This window comes from Anoplolepis gracilipes, chromosome 4, assembly GCF_047496725.1.
Source record: "Anoplolepis gracilipes chromosome 4, ASM4749672v1, whole genome shotgun sequence".
NCBI classification, from domain to species: domain Eukaryota; kingdom Metazoa; phylum Arthropoda; class Insecta; order Hymenoptera; family Formicidae; genus Anoplolepis; species Anoplolepis gracilipes.
The window spans coordinates 8425131-8447794 of NC_132973.1; the positions used below are offsets into that span (position 1 = coordinate 8425131).

A 22664-nucleotide genomic window follows, 5' to 3' on the forward strand; every position below is an offset into this window, starting at 1 on the left:
CGTGCTTTGTATTTTTGTTCTTCTAGTAACTCTATAATATATGGTTGAAAATCTGACATATGTGATCACCTGATCACTGAGTTGGATCGACTATCCTAAAATGGTTCTCTTCTTTTCCAGTATGTTATAGAGTTTATTTATTCATTAATTTGTTTTATTCTCACATTATAATATGTATTAAGCAAGTTACAGCTTAATCGAAAAAAGAGAAAGAGAGAAAAGAGAGTGTGAGAGTATGTGTTATTAGTTGACAATAAAACAATTAATAAAATATTAAATATATTAAATGTAATATAAGCTTTTTTTACGCCAAAACACACTGTGGAATTAGGATAAGAATACATTTACATCAATGTTTATCACGAATATATTATATTATACATATATAATTTTGTTCATATTTTATCGAAAGATTTTGTTTTTAAAATATTCTTCCAATAAAATTGTAAATAGGAATCGTCAAAAGATATATATATATATATATATATATATATATATATATATATATATATATATATATATATATAAATTATTAATTATGATATTAATAAAATGTAGAATAATATATGTTTTATATATATATATATATATATATATATATATATATATATATATATATATGTATATATAAAACATTTTTTAGTCTACATTTTGTTAATATCATAAATAATTTATCAATAAAAATTGCATATAAAATTTTGTATCTGGATTTGTCTATTAAATGAAAATTAATTTGTTTATAGCGAAAATTTGATCAATACTACTTTTGTACTATACTTTTCTTATTTTTCAATATATGTATATTACATATACTTAATATATAATAATATTCAGATTCTGATTACAATTAAGAAAGTAAAGATTTTATTATTATGAATAGAAATAAGTATAAGGACTCTATCTGTATCTTATGCAGATATATATATATATATATATATATATATATATATATATATATATATATATTGTCAAGAAGTTAAAGAAATTATAAAATTTAAATTATATTTAAAAATTTTATATATATAATAAAAACATAATTATAATAATTAAGATTTAAATTCCCACCAAAAAATGCATCTGTTAGAGCCTAATTTCTATATTTAATTTAATTAAACGGATATAATGAATTTTGAAAAATAATTGTATACATATTTACATTCTACTATTTTAAATTTATTTAATTATAAAATCCGAAAATGGGTTATTTTGGTACCGGAAAGAAGAGTCTCCATCACGAGATATATTTTTTGAAAAGTTTATTTATCCCTAAGAGATATACAAAACAAACATTTCTTCTCAGTGTGTAACTATCATAATTCCCCTAGTAGTATAACACAGGAAATTCATGTCATGATTCTTTCGAATATATTCCGTTTCTTTTTTTCTTCATTTTTTTCCTTCTTTTTTTATTCAATTGTCTGTCTATTAAACAGATACCGTGTCTCACACAATATCAGTATCAGTTACAATTCGCTCTTTTTTTCCATAACCAGCTATATGTTAAAATTATGCATATCTGCAAATCAGTATTAAAATATTACAATTTGATATTATACAATCGTTTGTTATTTGCGTCTTCTAACTCCCTCTAGAAAACAGGTTCCTTTTCATTCGTTCTGCTCATTCTGATAAATTATTAAAATTTTTTTTTTTTTTTACGTCGATAATGTGAGACAATGTTCTCTTGGGAAAGGAAGGGTACGGGAGGCGGGGGAGAGAGATTTAACGATTTGAAAGAAGTGACGGTAATTTCAAATTGCTGCGAGCCAAATGTCGAGGTGCAAGTCATAATAAAGCCTCTAAAATTTATATAAATATATATATAAATGTATTATTATATATTATAATATATAATATAAAAATTTATATTATATGTATATATAAATATATATTTTATACGTTTATACATATATTCATCTTGCGTTAGTCATTGATAACGACGAAGAAATAAGTGAGATCCTATCTTTTCTATCTTTTCTTTTTCCTTTTTTTTTCTTCTTTTACTATTCGGCTCCTCTCAGTCCCCTTTCTAATCCCGAATGTAATTAGAATCACTGTACACGCTATAGGATTTAGGAATGTTAATATTACAAGAAACCACAATAATTTATTATAATACAGCCTGCTGTACACCAGATGACTCGAGGCAGTACAAGACAGAGAAAAACGCCCTTCGCGGGGAGCTTATCTTCTATTAATTCAACTTCCAGAAACATAGCTCAACGAAGCGAACAATGATCGTTATATTTATCATTTACGTGAGTTTCGAGACGGTAAGATTTGAACGTATTTCTCTTTTACTACTTTTATTTCTTTCAATGTAAATTAAAAACGAATGTGAGAGGGAGAATGGCAGGGGGCAGGGACCACTTTACGATTGGGCTTATAAAAAAAAGAGAGAAAGAATCGAATAAAGAAAATATAAAATATCATTCTTTTCGCGGTTAAAGCGATAGAAAAAGAAAATAAAGAACCAAACACGACTCTGCTGGTATCATCGAAGTCAAATTAATACTTAATAAACAAATATTTTGCGCAAACATTGCGTATATTAAAAAACGGATATCGAGACGTCGCATTATTTTCGCGTTGCGATCGATCGATTTGTTAAATAACGAGAAAAATTCGTGGCTAGAGTGATAGGCTGCCGGCAGCCTCGAAAACAGCGCAAATAGTTACAATAAAATGAAATTTAATTTCGTTAGTACAATGATCGTATTATAGTTTTGTTTTAGTAAATAAGGACCCGGCGATACCGCTGCTTCATGACGCTGGGATATCATGCTAATTTTGATTTAATATTAGGCCTTTGCATATGAAATGTCAGTTTTACATCAACAATTCTTAACAAATGTATAATTTCTAAAATAAATATTTCTAATAAAATAAATATATATAATAAATGAAAAAGAAATTCTATGCTTTTTTTCATGTTTTCCAAAATAAAAAGCTGTATATATATTGATAATAACGGTTCAATTAAATGTAAAAAAATCAACGATAAAAAATACATATTAAATACCCACTTTAAGATTACATAAAAAAAATCATACATTGGAAACAAAGAGACTAAAGAAAATTAGTCTTTACATTCCGGATGTTAAAAATTTTGTGTACTAATATTGTTGTCATTCTTACGCTGATTCTTTCTAAATGCAATTTATGCGATAAATTGTTTCTATAATTATCCTTATAATTAATTTTTTTTTCTTATTTTATCAAGAGAATATATTTGGGCCTACAATCCGTAAAAATCAGTAATCGATTAACGCGCATAGTCATCGATGTTGATTAATCAAATCCCAATCCCATAGAGTCACGTAGAGCGAGAATGCAATCGAGAAAGTATCATACAATAATTTTCTCAAAAACAAATGATACATATACAATAGAACCTCTCTAAAATGGTCCTTCATAATTTTGGTATCTCTCTGCATGTCATAATACTCATGTTACTTTCATAGATAACTCGCGACACGAGCAACCGTATTTAATATCGCGATCATACATGTATAATTTGACAGCTTCATATATGCAGTTGAATTCATGCATATATATGGCAATTAGATATTCTTATGATACGGATGGATACCTTATAATTATTCTTTCTTGCAAATAATTTTTCGCTCTTTTAATCCAAATATTACGAAGGAGAGGTTCTACTGTAATAATATATTACTTATTATTTGTCTATTATATAATAACAACGATAATAATAGAGAATTAATAATTAATGGTAATATTATATTAATATTATTAACGTCCACTTTAAAATAAAAAGCTATTATATTAAATATTTCTAATTTTTTTAATTTAGCATAATCAGGAAAAGAGCAACTGTTTCACAAAAACTGTAGTGTATTCTTTTATAAAGAATCGTACTTCAACATGATTTATAAAATTATCGTTACTTTAACATGATTTATGTTTGATTATTAAAAGACATTTGAAAGCGACATCTCATATGCAACGGTCTAACAGAAGCTGCGAGCTACATACACACGCATTCTCTCTCTTTCTCTCTCTCTCGCACATAATTCTTTCGATCCAATTCATAACATCGAGCTTATTGGCTATGTAATTAAGGCTCAATCACGTGGTGGTTCGTAGCTTGTAATACCGCCGCGTAGTGTTGGAAAAAAGTACATCGCACACATTAAAAAAAGACATAGAGAGTCGCCGGAGAATTCAAGTTTGTGTTAAGATACACGTATATACTTAATTCTAAATATACTTACAACTATTATAAGAGACATGATGGTTTGTACCTTTCGATCAAATTAATTATATATTCACGCAAAAATATGCATAAAGCGGCCCCATGCCCTAGTACGCGCGCTTAACATGAATCGTAAAAATTATACGAAAAAAAAGAACGAAGCTTTCTCTGTACAAGGATATACAATAGTCTGTTTATATTTATCTCGCAACGATTGTGTTTCTTTTATGTCATGCTGGCGACGAATGAACTGAACTGAACTGAACTTAAAATCCCCAAAAATATAGTATTAATTTCGCAACGATGCGACGTGACGACTCGCCCCTTTCTAGAACAAGGATCCGAGAGAGCGATTACATTGTACTGCTGGCGTAAATTGCAAATCGCATGAAAAACACGAAATGATATTTTCACGCATCGCAAAATCGCGAAAATCTGCGAGATAATAATCACTATCATCTCCGATCCTTGACTATGAGAGCTCTGTCGTTATCGCGGCGTTTCGTCATTAGTAAACTAAAGCTAAATAGCTCGTAACATAGCGTCGATAGAGTAAAAAGTCAACAATGATTGAGCCCCTGCGCCTTCTATCAAATAGAGAAAGTATGGGCATCCACTGTCTTCTTATCTCTCTTTCACTTTTGCTTTTTCTCTCAATTCTGTTACTTTTTTTGTTTCTTCCGCTATCCTACTAGCCACTTTACATCATTACTATCAATATGTTAAAGTACAAATGTTCCACTCACACAATGACCTCTCTCGCTCTCGCGCTCTCGCTCATGCTCGCGCAGCACTCATACATATATCAGTTTTTCCTTTTAAAATAATTACCGTAATTAGCGCGGATTACTTTATCATTATCGTAAATAATCGGAGAAAGAGAATTAGGAGGTGTTGATTGGTGGGGATTTAAAGAGCTTGGTTGATTGATTGGTTGGTTGGTTGGTTGCTTGGTGGTTAGTTACTTTGTTCTCCTAATGATGCTGGTGTAAGTACGCTCACGCTAAGGTCAATGGTACGTACAGTAGGTGAGGTATGCTTTCAGGATGAAGGACACGGGGTGATAGATGAAGAAATTTCGACGTGCATCCGCTATTCGTCGTCTTCTTTCCATTCCTCTTCGCTGTCACTTTTTACAGTTTGGTTCGCCGGCGCTCCTCCCATCATCGGGGCACCGTCGTTTTGTATTTTCTTTTTGTACGCAGTCATTTCCTGTGAGAGAGAAAAAGTATTTTATCGTATTTCAGAAAACGCGGTCGCAGAAAGTCTTCATTTCACGAATCTATTCTACACGGAATGCGAATTGCAATGAGAAAGAAGAACCAATTTGTTGATGTGTAGTGCAAGAAAGTTTTGGATCTTTTGCTTTTAAGGTCACAAAACCAACCAACATGACTAAGATGAATCGAAAACCTTAAAAAAGTAAAATTTCGTTAAAATATGTTACCCTTTCATATCGAGCCTTATCCTTCTCCGCCATAGCCTCGTATTTGGATTTGGTTTCGGGATCTGCGTCTGACCATTTCTTGCCTAATTCCTTAGCTATATCGCCTACACCGTATTCGGGATTCAGCATTTTGACCTTGCCGCGTTCATCATTACAAAACCAGAAGAAAGCGGACCTGATGGAATTAATTAATCGTAAAATCGAATCTGTGATATTATTAAAAGAATTTATAGCGTATAGCTTTTATATCAAAATTAAAAGAATTTCACTTTATATTTTTATAAAAATTTATTCTCATTTTTTAAAAATTAAAATCTTTTTTGAAAAAATTATGTTAATGTAGGTCTTTTATCTAAAAATTATAAAAGCAAACCTTATTACGATTATGCACTAAGTTTTATATTTTCATTATCTATTATATTGAAACAAATAATATCGTCAATTATAAAAAAAAGATCAATGATTTGAAAAATTTGAAATAAAGTTAAAAGTTGAATATGACATTAAATTATACTGAACTTAAAAATTTCTTCGAAGATAATAAATAATTTCTATTTAAAAACAAAGATTTTTCAAGATGCAAATAAGTTTAGTTAAGAATTAAGATCATATTTTATAATTAATTATATAAAACTATACAAAACTAATTCGAAGAAACTAATTTGAAGACTATATAAAAGAAAAAAACTAATTTCACGAAAAACTAAATTACATAAATCTTTCTAAGCTGCGACTAAAGTGTTTAAGGAAACTGAATATGTCTATGTCTGAATTTTTAAGTCAATTTTTCTTGCTATAAATTTAAATATTAATCAACATATTCTTCTTCGAGATCGACAAGATACATCATGTACAAACAACATGAGGGCTTACAGTGATCTCTTGGGAGCATTGTGATCCTTAATGTGTTTGCGTTTCTTGCCCCTGCCTTTATTTTCTCCCTTAGGCGGCGTGTAATTCTGCATCTCCGCATCGTATCTCTTCTTATCTTTCTCTGCCATTTCATGGAAACGTTTCTTCTCTATGTCCGACATGGTCTATGATACATGATATTCCATGTAAATGTGTGCAACATTAAAATTTCTATACAGTTGATTTCGAATCATAATAGTTAATAAAATTTTCAATTGTTGAGAAATAAATATTCCTCTAACTGGTCTGCGAAATATTTTAAAAGCCTGACCACATATTTACAATCAGACAATAATGTATGTGCAATCAGACACTTTAAAAACATTTTTTAAAGTTAATATATAAATAAAAATATAAAATTTATTTTTAAGTGTATCTCTAAAATATTAAAATTCTTTATACTTATAATTCTTTATAAATTTTTTGACAAATAATATCTTTAACATTTTAATTAGCATAATGGTATGTTTCTGTTACTGTGAATAAAATTAATACTTAAAAAATTAACTCTTACCTTCCACCTCATTGCACATTTTTTGGAGAATTCCCGGAAAACGATCTTCTCCTCGGGATGCTTCTTTTTGTGCTCTTGACGACATGTCTGGACGAAGAACGCATACGCTGTCATCCGTCCTCTTGGCTTCGAATCTTTTCCTCTCGGCATATTGTCCCGCTGCAGACTCTGAGCGTTATTTTGTTGAAGATTATTTTGCGGTAGCTGCTGTATTTGGTGCTGAAATCCAAGCAAACGATCTATCATGTAATACATCGTCGCAGAAAATAAGACAGCTATAATAAATAATATATTTGTTAATTTTAAACAACAAGTCATAATAACAGTTATAAATTCTACTTTTATATTAAAAAAGATATTTCTCAAATATAGAAATTTCATTTTTGCATTAAAAAAAATTAAATTCCAAAATAGCAATCTTTTATTTTCCTAAAGTAAAAAAGAATTATAAATTCTAGGATAGAAATTTTCTATGTTTGCATTAAAAGAAATTTGAATGCTAAAATAGAAACATATCTATTCCTTCTTCTTTTTCACAATAAAAATAAATTTTCTCTTTTAATATATTAACATATAAGATTATTTCGACGTATTTGACAAGAAAAAAATTTCTACTATTTCTCGTTTCCGATAATTTATTCATAATTCAATATAACTTGAATAAAAGAAAAAACAGGATCCTTAAGAAAGAATTATATTATAAAATGTTCTATTTTTACTATTTTAAAAGAAAAGTAAATTGTATAAAATAGAGACTTTCTCTATTTTGAAATTATAAGAAAATTTCATGTGTACATATACGATTATAAGAAAAATTCGTGTGTACTTATACGTATAGAAAGTAAAATGTATCGTCGCATTAAGAGAAATTTGCGTAAGAAGAAGAGGTGAGAAGAAAATTTCCTCGCACATTACTCGCTAAAGGAGTAATTGTAAAAAATAAAAGCTTGCAGAGACGGCAAAACACAAAACACAAAAGATTAAGTTATTTAAGATTTGATACAAGCAAATTTAATAATTTATTCGCGAGATAATTGAGACGTGTCGTTACGCACTTTATATGTAATATGACTTGCGTGTTAAATTAATGAACGGCTGCCGCCCGCGATCTCACATTGACAATGAGACACACGTAACAATGCTCGCCGTACACAAATGCGCGTTTTTGATTTTGTCAAGTAACAATGGTCATTATATCGTACGCACATGTGCACAATATTATACAGCGCATTGTATTATTATTATATTATTATAATGATTATTATATATCTATATTTACACACATTATTATTATATATCTATATACGTACAATATATCGACCGTTGTTACTCCGGATTGCGGATAATAATAGTTAACACGTACCTGCAGAAATAATCGGAAATCTAGTTGACCTACGTGCGGATGTGAGATCTGCCGGCAAAATAACTACTATGTAGAATCGGCATTGTTATTGAGTCGCTCCATAAGTAATGCAAGTTTTTTTTTCTATGCTTTTAAATGAAACAAAAATCTGGCAAAGTAGATCTATTTAATTAACATAACCACACAATAAATATTCTTTTCAGAATAAAACTCGCATTATTTATGAGACGGTTCAATCTAGATCGCATTACATAAAATATATCTGATATAATTAATCAATATGTTTGACTTTAATTAATCAATTCAAATTCAACATCCTCTGTTATATAAACATTCTTATAAAACTATTTTATATACATGTATGTATGTATATGTGTATATACAGGAATATATCTAAAAACAAATATAGAAAAAAATTTTTAAATACAATCGAGCGATCATGTTACTTTTTTCTCTTTCGCTTTCCTGCGATCGCATATTTTTTCATGCAACATTTTATGCACTCGCTGCGATATGCAAGGGATTAAAAATTGATACCTCCCGAGCCGCAGGCGTTGCATTACGGTTTTCTGTTCGCAGCAGTAGAAATAAAATTAATGTAAAGCATATAACGGAAGTTACGTATTTATGTCGAATCATTTTTTACAAACGTTAAAAAAAAAAAAAAAAAAAAAAAAAAACATCCTAATTTGCAATCGCGATTTCGGCAGGTGTTCTTACGCGCCCAAAAATGTTTTCGTCGCAAACACTCTGCGTAAAGGTTTTATTAATTTACAAAAATAGTAACGGAAAATTGAAAAACATTATGTCTTTGAAAATTTAACGACTACAAACATAGTTTGTATTATATTGCTGCTATAGAATATTATTTGAATAACAATGATCTTAGATAATAAAAAATTCGATATTATTATTTACATAATGCGATATAATAATGCAATGATAGAATATCATAATATAATGTTAATTAAATACATATATAATATTATATAAAATTAATATGATATTTAGTAAAATATATTATTAATATTAGTAATATTATATATTTTATTATAAATGCGTATCACACACACACACACACACACACACACACACACACACATACATATATTATTTTAAATGAAATGTAATCGCGCACACGTAAGCTCAGAAATTTTAAAACAAGAAATGCAAGAAAGATTTTAAGTAGAAAGTTATATTTTCTCATGTACACATTTAAATGTTAGAGTTGAAATGTTAAAAATATATATTTAAAACCATCTAAATTTTTATACATATTTTCTATTATCAAATTTGAGAAAAATATTTAAAATTCTATTTCTATACCCGTGTAAGTAATAAGTATGTATTTTTTCATTAATTAATACGAGTCATTTTTTATAATTACAAGAGAATTGTAAAGGGATTTAAAAAATGTAATGAAAAATTTTTAATGCAACAATACCGAGATATTGATTATTTACGCGTGTATTTAGCTACAAAGAACAAAGGGTTAAATTTATATACAATATTACGAAAAATATATTACTGGGAAATATTATGGAGAATTGCTCTCGTAAGTTTAAATTCTAATTTGAAAGTGAGATTGTAAGAAAAGCATAAAAAAATAATTATTCTTCCCACACACCCACACACACACATAGTATGTCCATTTATAAGTATAATTTATGAATGTATTTTTCTTGATTAAAACACTCTTAAATAGACTATATTCTGTTCAATTTCGAGAGACGTTTTACTCTCGAACGTAAGCTTCAGAACATATCTATTCTCACTATCGGGGAGCATTGTCGTGTGTCTGTTAATTAAAGCGTAAATTGTGCTCGTGCTCCTGTTAAAGCTTCGGCATCAGCTCGATATCGCACACACCTTTGTGTTGAGATAAAAAAAATTGTAGAAATAGTTTCAATAAAAATATACGACATGAGAAATATCAGGTTAGTGAAGAATAAACCGAAATATGTATATACTCCTCCGTTTGTCACTCTAACGTTCACACAAAATTCAGGAACTTATTTCTAAATTCTACATATAGTATATTTCGAAACGTAAACGGGACAACTAGTATTATCACATGCTTTATTATTATACTATATTATTTTGAATATTTATATTTATTTTCAGATTTATAAGAGACTTTTAAAAATCTTCAAACGATTCTTAAACGAAATATCACGCGAAATCGCAAATTTCGTTTTTCGAAAATTATCTCGAAAGCATGTAATTGGAATCATTTATCGTAAACTTTCATATGTATAGCATATCATTTATCCTGAAGAGAATTCCACTCTCGTTATAAGCTCCGATTATCCATCTGCGATCTCACGAAGGAAAAAAATTGTATAATTTTGATTCTTTTGATATCACCATCAACGTCAATAATTGAGAAAGTGCAAGGAGATGAAGATCTTAGTTTTCTATCAAATTAGTAAAAAAATTCAGTTATTGCTTTATATGTGTAAAACTTAAAAGACGAAGATAATTGAAACATTATTTCTTAGAAGCACGACGATTAATTACAAAAAATTTTAATTTATGGCACCATCTACCAAAAAATCAATGCGTTATAATATCATAAATTTGGCAAAAAAAAAACTGATTTCAATTAAATTATATATTATATTATATATTATATTATTACTTTAAAATAATAAAATTATTTTTTTTTCTACTCCATGTAAATGCTTTTCGATTTCTTCAAATTTAAATTTTAAATCAGCATCGAGTAAGTTCTAAACGTAATAGTTGTAAAACAAAGGAGAGATTGTATATATGCAGATAATATCTGTAATCAATACTACGAAAATTGTTTTGTTTGAAAACAATTTTTAGATCTGTTCGACCATAATTTCTCTCTTTCAATCTTTCTTCTTCCTGCTTTCGTCACAGTGCCTGCATATAAATATAGTATGCTTATCTCACTTTTAGTGTCAAAAAGTGTAACATAGAGTAGTGAAAAAAAAAAAAAGTAGACCTTTTGACACTTTATATCGATGAAATCGCGAGCCGGGAGAAATGAAAACGAGATACCAACGGCGCGGCCGGACTCGTTGAACGCGAACGCACTTACGAAGAAGGCCGCACGAAACCCGGAATCAATAGCGGACGGCGGATGTGCGGGGCGGACGGACGGACGGACGGATGGACGCGGACACGGCGGGGCGAGAGTCGCGCGCGCGAGTCAGGACGGGAACGCGAACGGCGAAACGCGCGAAAACTCGGGCTCTCTCTTTCTATTGAATTTTAGATATGACAATTAGAAATCCTTATTTTTCAATTATTGAATTTTTTCATTAGAAGCGAATACACGAATGTTTTTTCTTACACTATATATCAAGATATCTGGACTTTTCTGTATATCGTAACTAATACTCGACAAAATGCCGTGTAAAGAATCTTTAAGATATTCTCGTTTTCTACATCACCTTCATCTAAAGCTTTTCCGACTTGAGACAGAAAAGTTGAGTGAAATTAATCGTTCATTCACTTTTTCCAACGATAAGGAGATAAGCAAGTGCATAGGAATACTCTGAGAAGTGTCTTTAAGCTTTCGGTTTTTTTTGCGCAACTTAAATGATACATAGGTTTTGAATTCGAAAAAAATTAAAAAAAAAAAAAAAAAAAAAAAAAAAATCTGAAGAATTAAAAAAAAAGTGCGAAAGATATATTCCCCATGATTGCTGTTTGTATGAAATGTATTATCTATGCTCTAAGAGGCTAATAACAAGAATTTCTTACTTATTTAATGCATCGTAATGCAAATTGATTAAAGTTGCTTTTAAAAAGATCGCGTTTTCTTCCTTCAAAACGTATACCTTTCTCTTTCTCTCTCTCTCTCTCTCTCTCTCTCTCTCTTCACTTCTTCCCTCCCCCCTCTACCTTTCCAATAAAAGTAGAAAATTTAACTATTATGATTATCTTTATCAAGAAAATACCGTTAAAATCAGTTGAATTCTAACGCACTTCTAATGCACACGACTATTTTTTTATCCAACAACAATCCTCTCTTTCTATGATATTGCGGAGATATTAACATGGAGAGTTATATTTCCTTAAGCGCGGGTTATATTTCCTCGAGCAAATTGTCTTTAAACTTATATACGAATAAGATATAGAAAAAAATACGCGGATATGCGCATATATTTCTATTGCAATCAAGCGCAATTACGTTCGTAACAGCGGGTTGTCTTTGTTGTCTATTAAATCCAATCTTACGCGTACAGTCAAAGGAATTCCAATACAACATCATGATCTTTCTTAATATTCTGAGATATTACAATAATTTTAACTCTTAATTCGCATCGTATTTTTTATTTTAAACGTAATAAAAAATAAAGTTATCATAAAATTCATTGTTTTTGTTTAAGAAAAGAATAGTTTTTCCTTAAATTATCTTATTAAGAAATGAAATTTGATACATTTAATTTTAACCAACTTCTATATCAAAGGAAATACAAGCAATGAAGATGAGATAAATTGGTCCATGCATAAAACATCCTATTCCAAAAATGTATTTCGTTGGAATTGTCGATACCATTCTATTTCAACAATAAAAATAAGATGTTTTCCATTCGCAATTTTCGGCAACCTAAAGACGAAATATCGACACAGAATGGAAAAAACGATAACAGAGTTAAATAAAAAAAAATTCTTCGTCAGAAAAGAAAAAAAAAGGAGAAGGAAGCGAGGAGAGAGACAGAGAGAGACAAAGAAAGAGAGAGAGAGAGAGAGAGAGAAAGAATTTACGAGATTCGCCTTTTTTTTTTTAAGATAAATATCGTATACGCTGAGTGGAAAAACACAATTACACAACATAAAGTCTAAGTTACTTAAAGTAAATTATAATTAATTTTAAATATAATTTAAATCTTTTCTTGATGATATTCATCAGATCGAAATTATTTTGTGCTAAAAAAAAAAAAAAAAAAAAAAAATTGAGTTCTGGAATATTTAAAGGATCTAGAAAAGAAATTCAATTCACATTAAATTCACATTAAATGCAAAAAATTCGAGAAAGCATAATTGAAACAAAATGATTTTTTTTCGGCATACCGCCCGTTGGAGGCAATCGAAAAAAAGTTGTCAAAAGTGCCGCGTGGCCACCTGGTCGGACCGGGTATATCTCTCTCACATCAGTGTTATAGCCACCCGCCTGTCCACTCGCTAGCTCGCCGAGCGCGCGAAAGCGACCGAAAGGCCGGTAAGCAGAAGAAGCGAGGGGGACAGGGTGCGGAGCGAGGTCATCGCGTTTCGGCCTACTACTAACAACGTAGTACAAAGGCGTCGCATAAACGCCATCCCGTTACCGGATGGTCATTTCTTAGATGGAGCCTATTCGACGCAAATTCCATTCGTGAGATAAAAAGTCGATATTATTAGTTTCTTCTTTTCTTTAGATGAAATTATATTTGTCACGGTTTCTTAATTTGTTCCTTAAAGATTGAATATTATCGACTCTCATGTCTTCTTAATTCTTTCAATGACCTATCCGTTCATTACGGAGAATGTTGATGTGAATATTTAAATTCAATTCGTAATTTCATAACTTAAAACGGGCGTTCGGTTAGATATTTACGAATTTGCAAAATATGTAAAAACGCAAGAGAAAACGAAATACCGTTTGTCGAAAGAACGCGAAAGAGATTTATTCGGGGAAAAAAAAAGGAATTCCTTCTTTTTCTCAAAAGATTGTATTCGTACGTCGCAACATACCGGGGACATAACGGGGGGCGTGGACGTTTGCGTGGTAATAGGCGAGAGATGTTGCTGCTGCGGCTGCTGTTGCTGTTGCTGCTGACCCTGCAACTGCTGATGCAGGTTGTTCTGCGCGGCGGCGTCCATGACTCCGCTACCCGAATACCACCACTGTACGCCGCCCGGCGGCGGTGCGGAAGGTGTGCCGGGTACACCGGTAGCGGCGCCGCCGCCGCCGCCACCGCCACCACCGGCACCCGCACCGCCGCCGCCACCTTGTCCAGGACCTGGCGCTGTTCCGAGCCTGTAATCGTATCCACCTCTCATGCACGCGGCGGCGGCGCCGCCGCCACCGACCGGCGTGGACGTCGACACCGGACTCGATACCGCGCCGGTGGTGGCCGGGTTCTGGAAGCTGGAGGCCATTTTGTAAGAGAAGAGCTGGTTTGCGGCGGCGGCGGCGGCGGCGGTACTTCGGACGATGTCCGTATGGTGCTGTTGAGCAAGCTGTTGTTGCTGCTGCTGCTGCTGCTGCTGCTGTTGTTGCTGCTGCTGTTGTTGCTGTTGATTTATCAGATGCTGATGTAGATTTTGTTGCTGCTGCTGCTGCTGCTGTTGCTGTTGATCGGTCGAGACGGCGTTCAGGCCTGAGGACCACCAAGCCGCACCGCTAGAGGCATCCTCTCGGTTACCCGGGCTCGCGGTGCCCCAGCCACCGGCCACGCGGTGGTGCTCCGACATATCGTACACGCGAGTACGTCGTCCGTCACCTCAGTCTCTCGTTTTACCCGCCGGTGGCACAACGAGGGAAAGAAGGACGCACGAAGGAATTGCTCACCCGCGCGCGCGCGCACGCACACATGCACGCGTTAGCGTTTCCTTTCTCTTTCTCTCCCTCTTTTTCTCTCTCTCTCTCTCTCTCTCTTTCTGTCTTTCTTTCTTTCGCGCTATCTTTCTCCTTCCCTTTCTCTACAGCTTTCTTTCTTTCCCTAATACTCACACGCACAAGCGCCTGCTTGCACGCTCATAACTTGGTAACATCCCGCGTGCACGAACAGTGCACACAGACAGACGCAATAACTCTATCACTCCCCCCCTCTTCTCTCTCACTCTTTCTTTCTCTTGTTCGCACGCTCGCTCGCGCACGTACACGGAGAGTCTGTCTCACATTCGCACACTCGGAAACTCGCTTGTACGGACGCTTAAATGTCGGATAGAAGAGGAGAGGCACGTATCGCACGCACGCACGCGTTCAAACGCGTTCTCACTGTCACACAACACTATCCGCGCGTCTAACCGGCCAATAGTGGTTACACCACTACAAACACCCCGATCACACTGTACCCGCTTATTGCTCGTGTGCTTGCTTACTCGTGGCGTACGTGAGTACAAGCGGAACAACGTTTCCCCGTCTTTTTCTCGCGTAATAAGCGCGTAAAACACGCCACGGCGCGCTCGGTTCAGTTCCCGTGGATATACGTACGTACGTTATACTTGGGATGCGGTCTACTCGACGCTACGCTCGACCGTTCGTTAGCTCCGTGAGTAGGTACGGCGGCGGGCAGAGGAGGCAAGCGGGCGGGTGGGTAGGGGAGGGCGCTCTCTCTCTCCCCCTCTAGCTCTTTCTTTTTCTCTCTGCCTCCCCACCATCGACAACGAGAAGCAACGACGTCGAACGCTCACGCCGCTTCGTCCCTCTTTCTCTCTCTTCTTCTTTTTCTCTTTCTCTCTCTCTCTCTCTCTCTCTCTCTCTTTCTCTCGCCCTCTCTCTCTCTCTCTCTCTTTCTTCCTCTTATTCCTGTATCCTTGTGTATCTCTATCTAGTCCACGTCAGTTTGTGTGTCTCACTCTTCCCCCCTATACTCTGGTCCCGCGGCGAAACTCGCTTGCTCGATGGCTACGATGGTTCCTTCTTCTAACAGCGGCGCCAACGAAGGATACGAGTGTATATACCGCGTCCTTGATACAATGTCGGAACAGCAGCAGCAACAACAGACGACTATAGACTTTGCCGCGCTTAAGTGCGACATGAGAGACACATCACGCGCGTTTGCGAGACGTTTCTCCTGTCGCACGTTACACGACGCACACAGTTCGATTCGCGGCGTTTCAGCTTGGTTTGGTTTGGGTTGATTTGATTTGGTTTGACTTGGCGCGACGCGACACGAAGCGACGCCGGCACGTCCAACGAGCACGCCGCTGACGATGACGATGGTAGGTGACGATGGTGGTAGTGTATCAGTAACAACAGCGGTCCGTATATCGATAGTACAGTAGTAGTGTAGTAGTCGTAATAGTAGTAGTAGTAGTAATAGCTTTTTCACATTGGAGAAGCAGCATACGCGCGCGCGATTCGCTTCTCTCTCGTCTCTACCGGACTCACTACACGCGACGTCGCACACACAGAGGGCGAACCTGCCGAGAACGGACCGCTTGGACGCGCTCGTACGATCTCTTTCTCTCTCTTTCCCTCTCTCTCTCTCTCTCTCTCTCTCTCTCTCTCTCTCTCTCTCTGTTTCCCTGTCGTTCCCCCGTTTCTCTTCGCCCCTTCAACTGGGTGCCTCGTTCGCCGCTTCACCGTCTCTGTCCTTCGTTCTCTCTCTTTCTTTCTCTCTCACGCACGTACACTCGTACCAGTTTAGCCTTCCTTCCAGCGGACGCCGGCAAACTCTCGCGACGTTGCCAAGCACGCTTTCACCCGCCCGCTCACAAAGGAGAACCTAAGCGCGCCGGCCAATCGAACGGCGTCATATCGTCGGTGGGGATGGCGGGAGTCTACCGTCATCGCGCTATAGGCAACGTCGCTTTCTCCTCTTCCGTTCGTCCTCTCTCCGTTCGTAGAGAATTCGAGAGAGCCGCGCGCGCGACTCTCCGTATAGTCCCACCGTTAAGATATAGTGGGGAAAGGGGGAGAAGGGAAAGGGAAGAGAGTGGAGCGCAGAGGGGCAGAAACGACTGCGAACCCTTCTCTACCCTTGAAACTCGAGGTCAACTTTTAGGCAGAGAAAGAGAAGTACGCGGAAAAAAAGAAAAAAAAAAAAAAAAAGAGAAAAAGACACGCATCTATCGCGACCGACTGGCTGACTCCTCGTCGTTATTGCGTGTTCTTTCTTCCGTTTCTCTCTCTTCTCTTTTTTATCCTTCTTAGTTTCGTTCCACCGCTACGCTCTCGCTAGCTCGGTGGAATTTGCCCCACATCGGACGGTGCAGGCGACGCTTCCTGCTTCTCACTCGCCCTTTTTCCCGCTAATACGTACGCACAAAGACGAGGACGAGGACGAGGACGAGGACGAGGACGAAGACGAGGACGAGGACGTACGCCGCTATCTTTACCGACCGACGACGATGTACTTCGGTCGATACGGAAGAGTCTTAAAAAACACTGGAAAAATCTCTCGTTTCGCGAGATCGGAATTCGCTTCGAGGAACGTCTCCGCAAGACCGGATTCGAAGCTCTAACGGAACTGAGCAGCACGCATATATGACAAGGCGCCATGCGCCATCTTAAAGAAGATACTTTTTTTAGTAAACATTACATAAAATTATAATTTGATACAATTAAGCTTCAGTACTTTAAGCTATTCCTTCGCTAATTACGTTCTGTAATTAATAAATTATAATCTGTCCATTAAAATATATTCCGAATTACTTATTATTAACTGAAGGACAAAGCCTCATTCGTATTATGACTTGAGGGACATGGCATATTTCAATTCGCTGCTATAGTCTACCGCTTGTTCGCAAACACTCATTTTTTCCTTCTTATATCCCTCATTATCTCTTTACCGATACAAAAGTCATAAGAATGTAATGCGCACGCTATTCTCACATCGCGGTTCTTTCTTTCAGGCGTGCTGGTGAAGTTGCAAATATCGCGAATTCCGACTCGCGCGAACCGGATAGAGAATCTAACCGATCTCGGGGGAATGGCCGAAATTTTTCCTGACCCCTCCCCGTCAATACGCTACTTCTTTTTTTCTTTCTTTCTTTCTTTCTCTGTCTCCGATAGCGCGCCAGGAAGATGAAATGAAAATGTATATCGCGGGACCTGTGCGTCGGACCTGTCCTCCCCGTCCCTCCTATCGCCTCGCGTTTCCTCCTCCACCTCTTCCACCCCTTCTCCCTCTGGGCAACCCTTGCCGTCGTGAGGCGGCGGGTGAGTCGGTGCGCGGGTAACCCGGCGCGAATCGAAGAGAGAGGAGAACAGAACCGGGTCCGGGTCAATAAGACGCGCGAGCAAGAGAGACAGGGAAAGCGAGAGAGACGGAGGTAGTGGCGTTGCCGAGGCTAGAAGGGAAAGGAGGGGCGAGTGGGAGAGAGGGTACACAGGCGCGAGAGAATCGAGAGGACTGGGGAGTGTGAGAAAGACGAAGAGAGACAAAGCCATCGTGCATTCCCAGGGCCCAGCATTGGCAACCTAACGAACGTATCGTACGTACATCCGAAAACATAAAAATTAACAAATTTCTAACGAGATGAAACGAGAAGAAACAACGGAATAGGAATATAGTATATAGAAATATGAGAAAAAAAAAGTCGAACGAGAATAGAAAAATGAAAATGGAATTTGAATTCCCCAATCATGTTGGTATGGCTCAACAACATTGGCCGAACCGGATTCCATTCGAAATATACCTGTATATGTTACGTTCGAAAAAATGCTAACGCGTGCGGCTTTGAAGATTCAAAATATACGATTCAACGCAAGATAAAATCTAATTATATAGAATTGTCTAATAAGATACCTTGTTGAATACCATGTATATGTATGCTATGAAAAATTGAATGACTCTTCAATACAGAATCAGATTCGTCAAGATACATGTATATGAGAAGAGTTTTATTTCGCGATTCTAGGATGGATTGAAATAAAATTTCTTGGAAACTTTTATAATAACCTTCTAACACACACACACACACACAATTAAACGTCCGAAAGATTCAATTTCGATTACTGTAAGTGAATGAAGAAGAAGAGAGAGTGCCCTATCTCATAGATCTGATTCCCACATTTTGGCCCGCGCGTTACGCTTGGCGTACGATGCTGCGCATTTCTTTTTCGAAATGTGTATCGTAATTCTTTATCTAATACAATATACGCGACCATACACGGAACAAAAACAATGATGTCACAATAGCGGGAACCCTTCGAATCGTACCATCTGCCTTTTGAGGGAACCGAATCGTGCCATGTGGCGATACAATTGTCGCGTCCTGCCGGTGTGCACCTTTTACCGAACAGTTGAAACAAAAAAAAGGATAATAAATATATATAAATATATATCGACTTAAATGAAATTTACCAGCGTATAACAATAATATATACAAAATAAAGCGTGCATACGTGATGGCCTTCGGATATCACCTAATAAGAATTATACGAAAGCAAATGTGTTTCAAATATTTAATAAATTCTTAATTAACTTTTTTATAAATTGTATATTCAACCACAACACGTCTTTCGAAACCAGTTTCAATTCCGTTATTTATCAGAAACACAAATTTTAAATAAGAAGAAAAAGATTGCGATAAAAATTTTATGATGAAAATCATACAAAAGCACGAAAGAGTATAGTGAAAGTTTAATGTTATATCTGTCTGCATTTTTCATAGTTGTGATAACCAAATACAACTACAATAAATATCAAAACAGATTTGTGTGACGAATCGTGTGTCTACATGTCAAAATCAATTTTAATTGAATCTTTTCATAGAAAAATAGCAGTTATTTATATTTATAAATTCGTGACAGAAACTGCTCTCTTTGTGATAGAGATTAAAATAATATTGCTAATTTTATCCTTTCAGAAATACAAATTGTTATACGCGTGCAAAATTATACATAATCCTGTAGAAAAAGGATTTAATCTCGATGCTGTTTCATGATTCATTAGAGCAGGTCTATAGTCGAAAGTTTCGCGCAATAACGAAAAAAAAAATAAAAAAATAAAACGTAGTCGCGCACGCGTTTTATACTTGTAACGCACCGCGGTGTGTGATGTAACTCTTAGATAACTCATAACTCTAGAGCTCGTAATTCTTAGCGTGTACGACGGAAAGCCGATTATCCGAAACGAACGTAGGTGTAGGGATGTGTGGTACGGGAGGAGGCGCGATTTGTTCCAAGCGAGCGCTTTTGCGGATAATCGATCGATGAGATGTTGTGCATCGACTAAAAAAAAAAAAAAAAAAAAATAATGTTTACGGCTGTGTGTTTTTCTTTACATATATGCTATAGAGCTGGTGTATAAGTATACGGACGCGTTTAAGCTTTATTAAAGCTCATGAATGCTTTCGAGGCTTGAAATATCTTGAGACGTCGTGTAATACACGAGTGATGCGTTATATATGTCTGTGTCTTGGACAACAGCTGAGGTTTCCTACTGGAAACCGGAAGACAAACATGTATCGATGACTGTGCGAAAAAGTAGTACAACTGATAAAGAAAATAAACAAAAATTGATTATCTTTTCTAGTCAGAAAGGAACGTTCAAAAAAGATAGTATGTTTTTCATTTGAAAAAATAAACTATTCAATGATAATTGATTGTAAATTTATGAGAATTATAGAATTTGAATTCAATTTCGATGATTTTAAAGCAGCTGTTTCTACCACAGATTTTACCATTATAAAAATAATTGATAATTAATATGCTTTATATTATATTATATATTTATATTAGAAGACAAAATTAAGGCTTGAAGAGTGACTGAGTTACTTGTGTCACGTCTTTCTTATGACATAATTCTTGTTTGTTTTTCGATATCAAAGAGGATTTCCAAAATTTAAGTTTGCTGTTTTTACTATTCTTTTTTCTAAAAAATTTTTTGCTTACAATTAGAATTTCTAAAAAATTTAACGCGATTTTTTTCTCCTTGTGTACATTTTCTTTGTAAAACTGCGATAGAGATTTTATAATGAAAATCATACAAAAACACGAAAGAGTATAGTGAAAATTTAATTTTATATCTGTCTGTATTTTTCATAATTGTGATAACAAAATGCAATAATATACTAATACTATAATACTATAATAAATATCAAAACAGATTTGTGTGTGACGAATCGTGTGTCTACATGTCAAAATTAATTTTAATTGAATTGTTTCATAGAAAAACTCTTTTTCTTTTAAGTTATGTTATATGTAAAGTTTCTGAGATTATTCATTATGATTTTAATTGTAATTTGTTTAAATAATGATTTAATGCGTAAAATTAAAAATTTATAATTACGTCGTATATTTTTATATCTTAATTGTAATCAATAAACTGCTTTTACATATATCTTTGCCGTTACATATTCATCTTTGAAGTTACATATGCATATTCATATATACATACTCATTATAAACATAACAGAAATACATATTTAAAATATTTCTAAAGCATTTTATCAAAATGCCCTTGTGTAAAGTAGCGATTATCAAATATGATTGAATAACTGTATATCAACACATACATATAGCACATATAGATAAACACATATTTATAATCAAGCATTAGAAAGAGAAAAAGGACAAACAAAAATTGAAAGAAAGCACACAGATAATATGGCTAAAAAAATAGATTTATAGTATCACGCAAATAGTGTATATCTATCGGATGTGCACGAGAAGCCGTGTCAGATGACGACTGGCAGGCCGAGTAAACGTCAAGCGAGTCAATCGACGACATGCTTGCTTTTGGCGTCTCCACCACCTCGCCGCGCGCTCAAGTCGCGACCAAACTCGTGACCACGTTGAATAAAAAGAAAAAAAAATGACGCGCCTTAAATAGACCTTAAATAAAAATAAAATAAATTAAATATATCTTCTAGAAAAAATCTTTTATCATAATAGCGCGACGAAGACGCGGCATATTACGATACGAACGATAACTATGTGCCCGAAACATTGTTCATAACGTATGCTACAATCAAACGATGCGTAGTAACAAGTCTGGACGCACCTTTATGCTACGCCGTGCTTTGCGCGCGCGAGATGCACCGTCGGTAGGAGTAGAAACGCCTACGTGTAAACACTCCTCTCTGTCTCTCCTACCTTCTCACTCTCACTCTCTCTCTCTCTCTCTCTCTCTCTCTCTCTCTCTCTCTCGCACACACACACACTTTCTGTTATTCTATCTTGCCCTCCCGCTAGCTCCTCCTCGGTCGTTTGCTCACGATCTATTTCGCTGGCAATAACGAGCGCGTATATGATCGTTGAGAAAAATAATCCGAGAGAGAGAGAGAGGGAGAAGAGAAGAGAGAGAAAGAGAGAAAGAGAGAGAGAGAGAGAGAAAAGGTGGCGTCGATTCTTCTCGGGATCTCTAGACAAATTTGCTCGTTGTTGACAGCTTTGGAGAGAATCGGTAGCGAGAAAACTACTGGCAGCGCGTCCCGAGTCCCGATATACTAAGCCGTGTACGGCGAAACGATGACTGAGAGTGCGGTTGATTCGTCGACAAACGATCACGTCGTCTTCCTCGGAGAAAAAAATGCCTGATCGCGATACATGGCGAGCAACGCAAAACGCGGT

The 22664-nt window shown here is 35.3% G+C and overlaps 1 protein-coding gene across 2 annotated transcripts; it reads right to left on the minus strand.

The window, feature by feature from the left end:
* Positions 1-1241: 1241 nt before the first annotated feature.
* LOC140665432 (uncharacterized) lies at positions 1242-16627 on the minus strand. Of its 2 annotated transcripts, XM_072891560.1 has the most exons (6): positions 14168-16626; positions 8456-8503; positions 7093-7311; positions 6540-6703; positions 5667-5841; positions 1242-5431 (listed from the first exon to the last, which is right to left on the minus strand). In XM_072891560.1, the coding sequence occupies exons 1-6, from the start codon at positions 14888-14890 to the stop codon at positions 5312-5314; spliced, it is 1449 nt and encodes a 482-aa protein (XP_072747661.1). In that variant the 5' UTR covers positions 14891-16626; the 3' UTR covers positions 1242-5311. The 2 variants fall into 2 exon arrangements, with proteins under 2 accessions (XP_072747661.1, XP_072747663.1); XM_072891562.1 differs by lacking the exon at positions 8456-8503 and having other exon boundaries at positions 14168-16627.
* Between the last annotated feature and the right edge of the window lie 6037 nt (positions 16628-22664).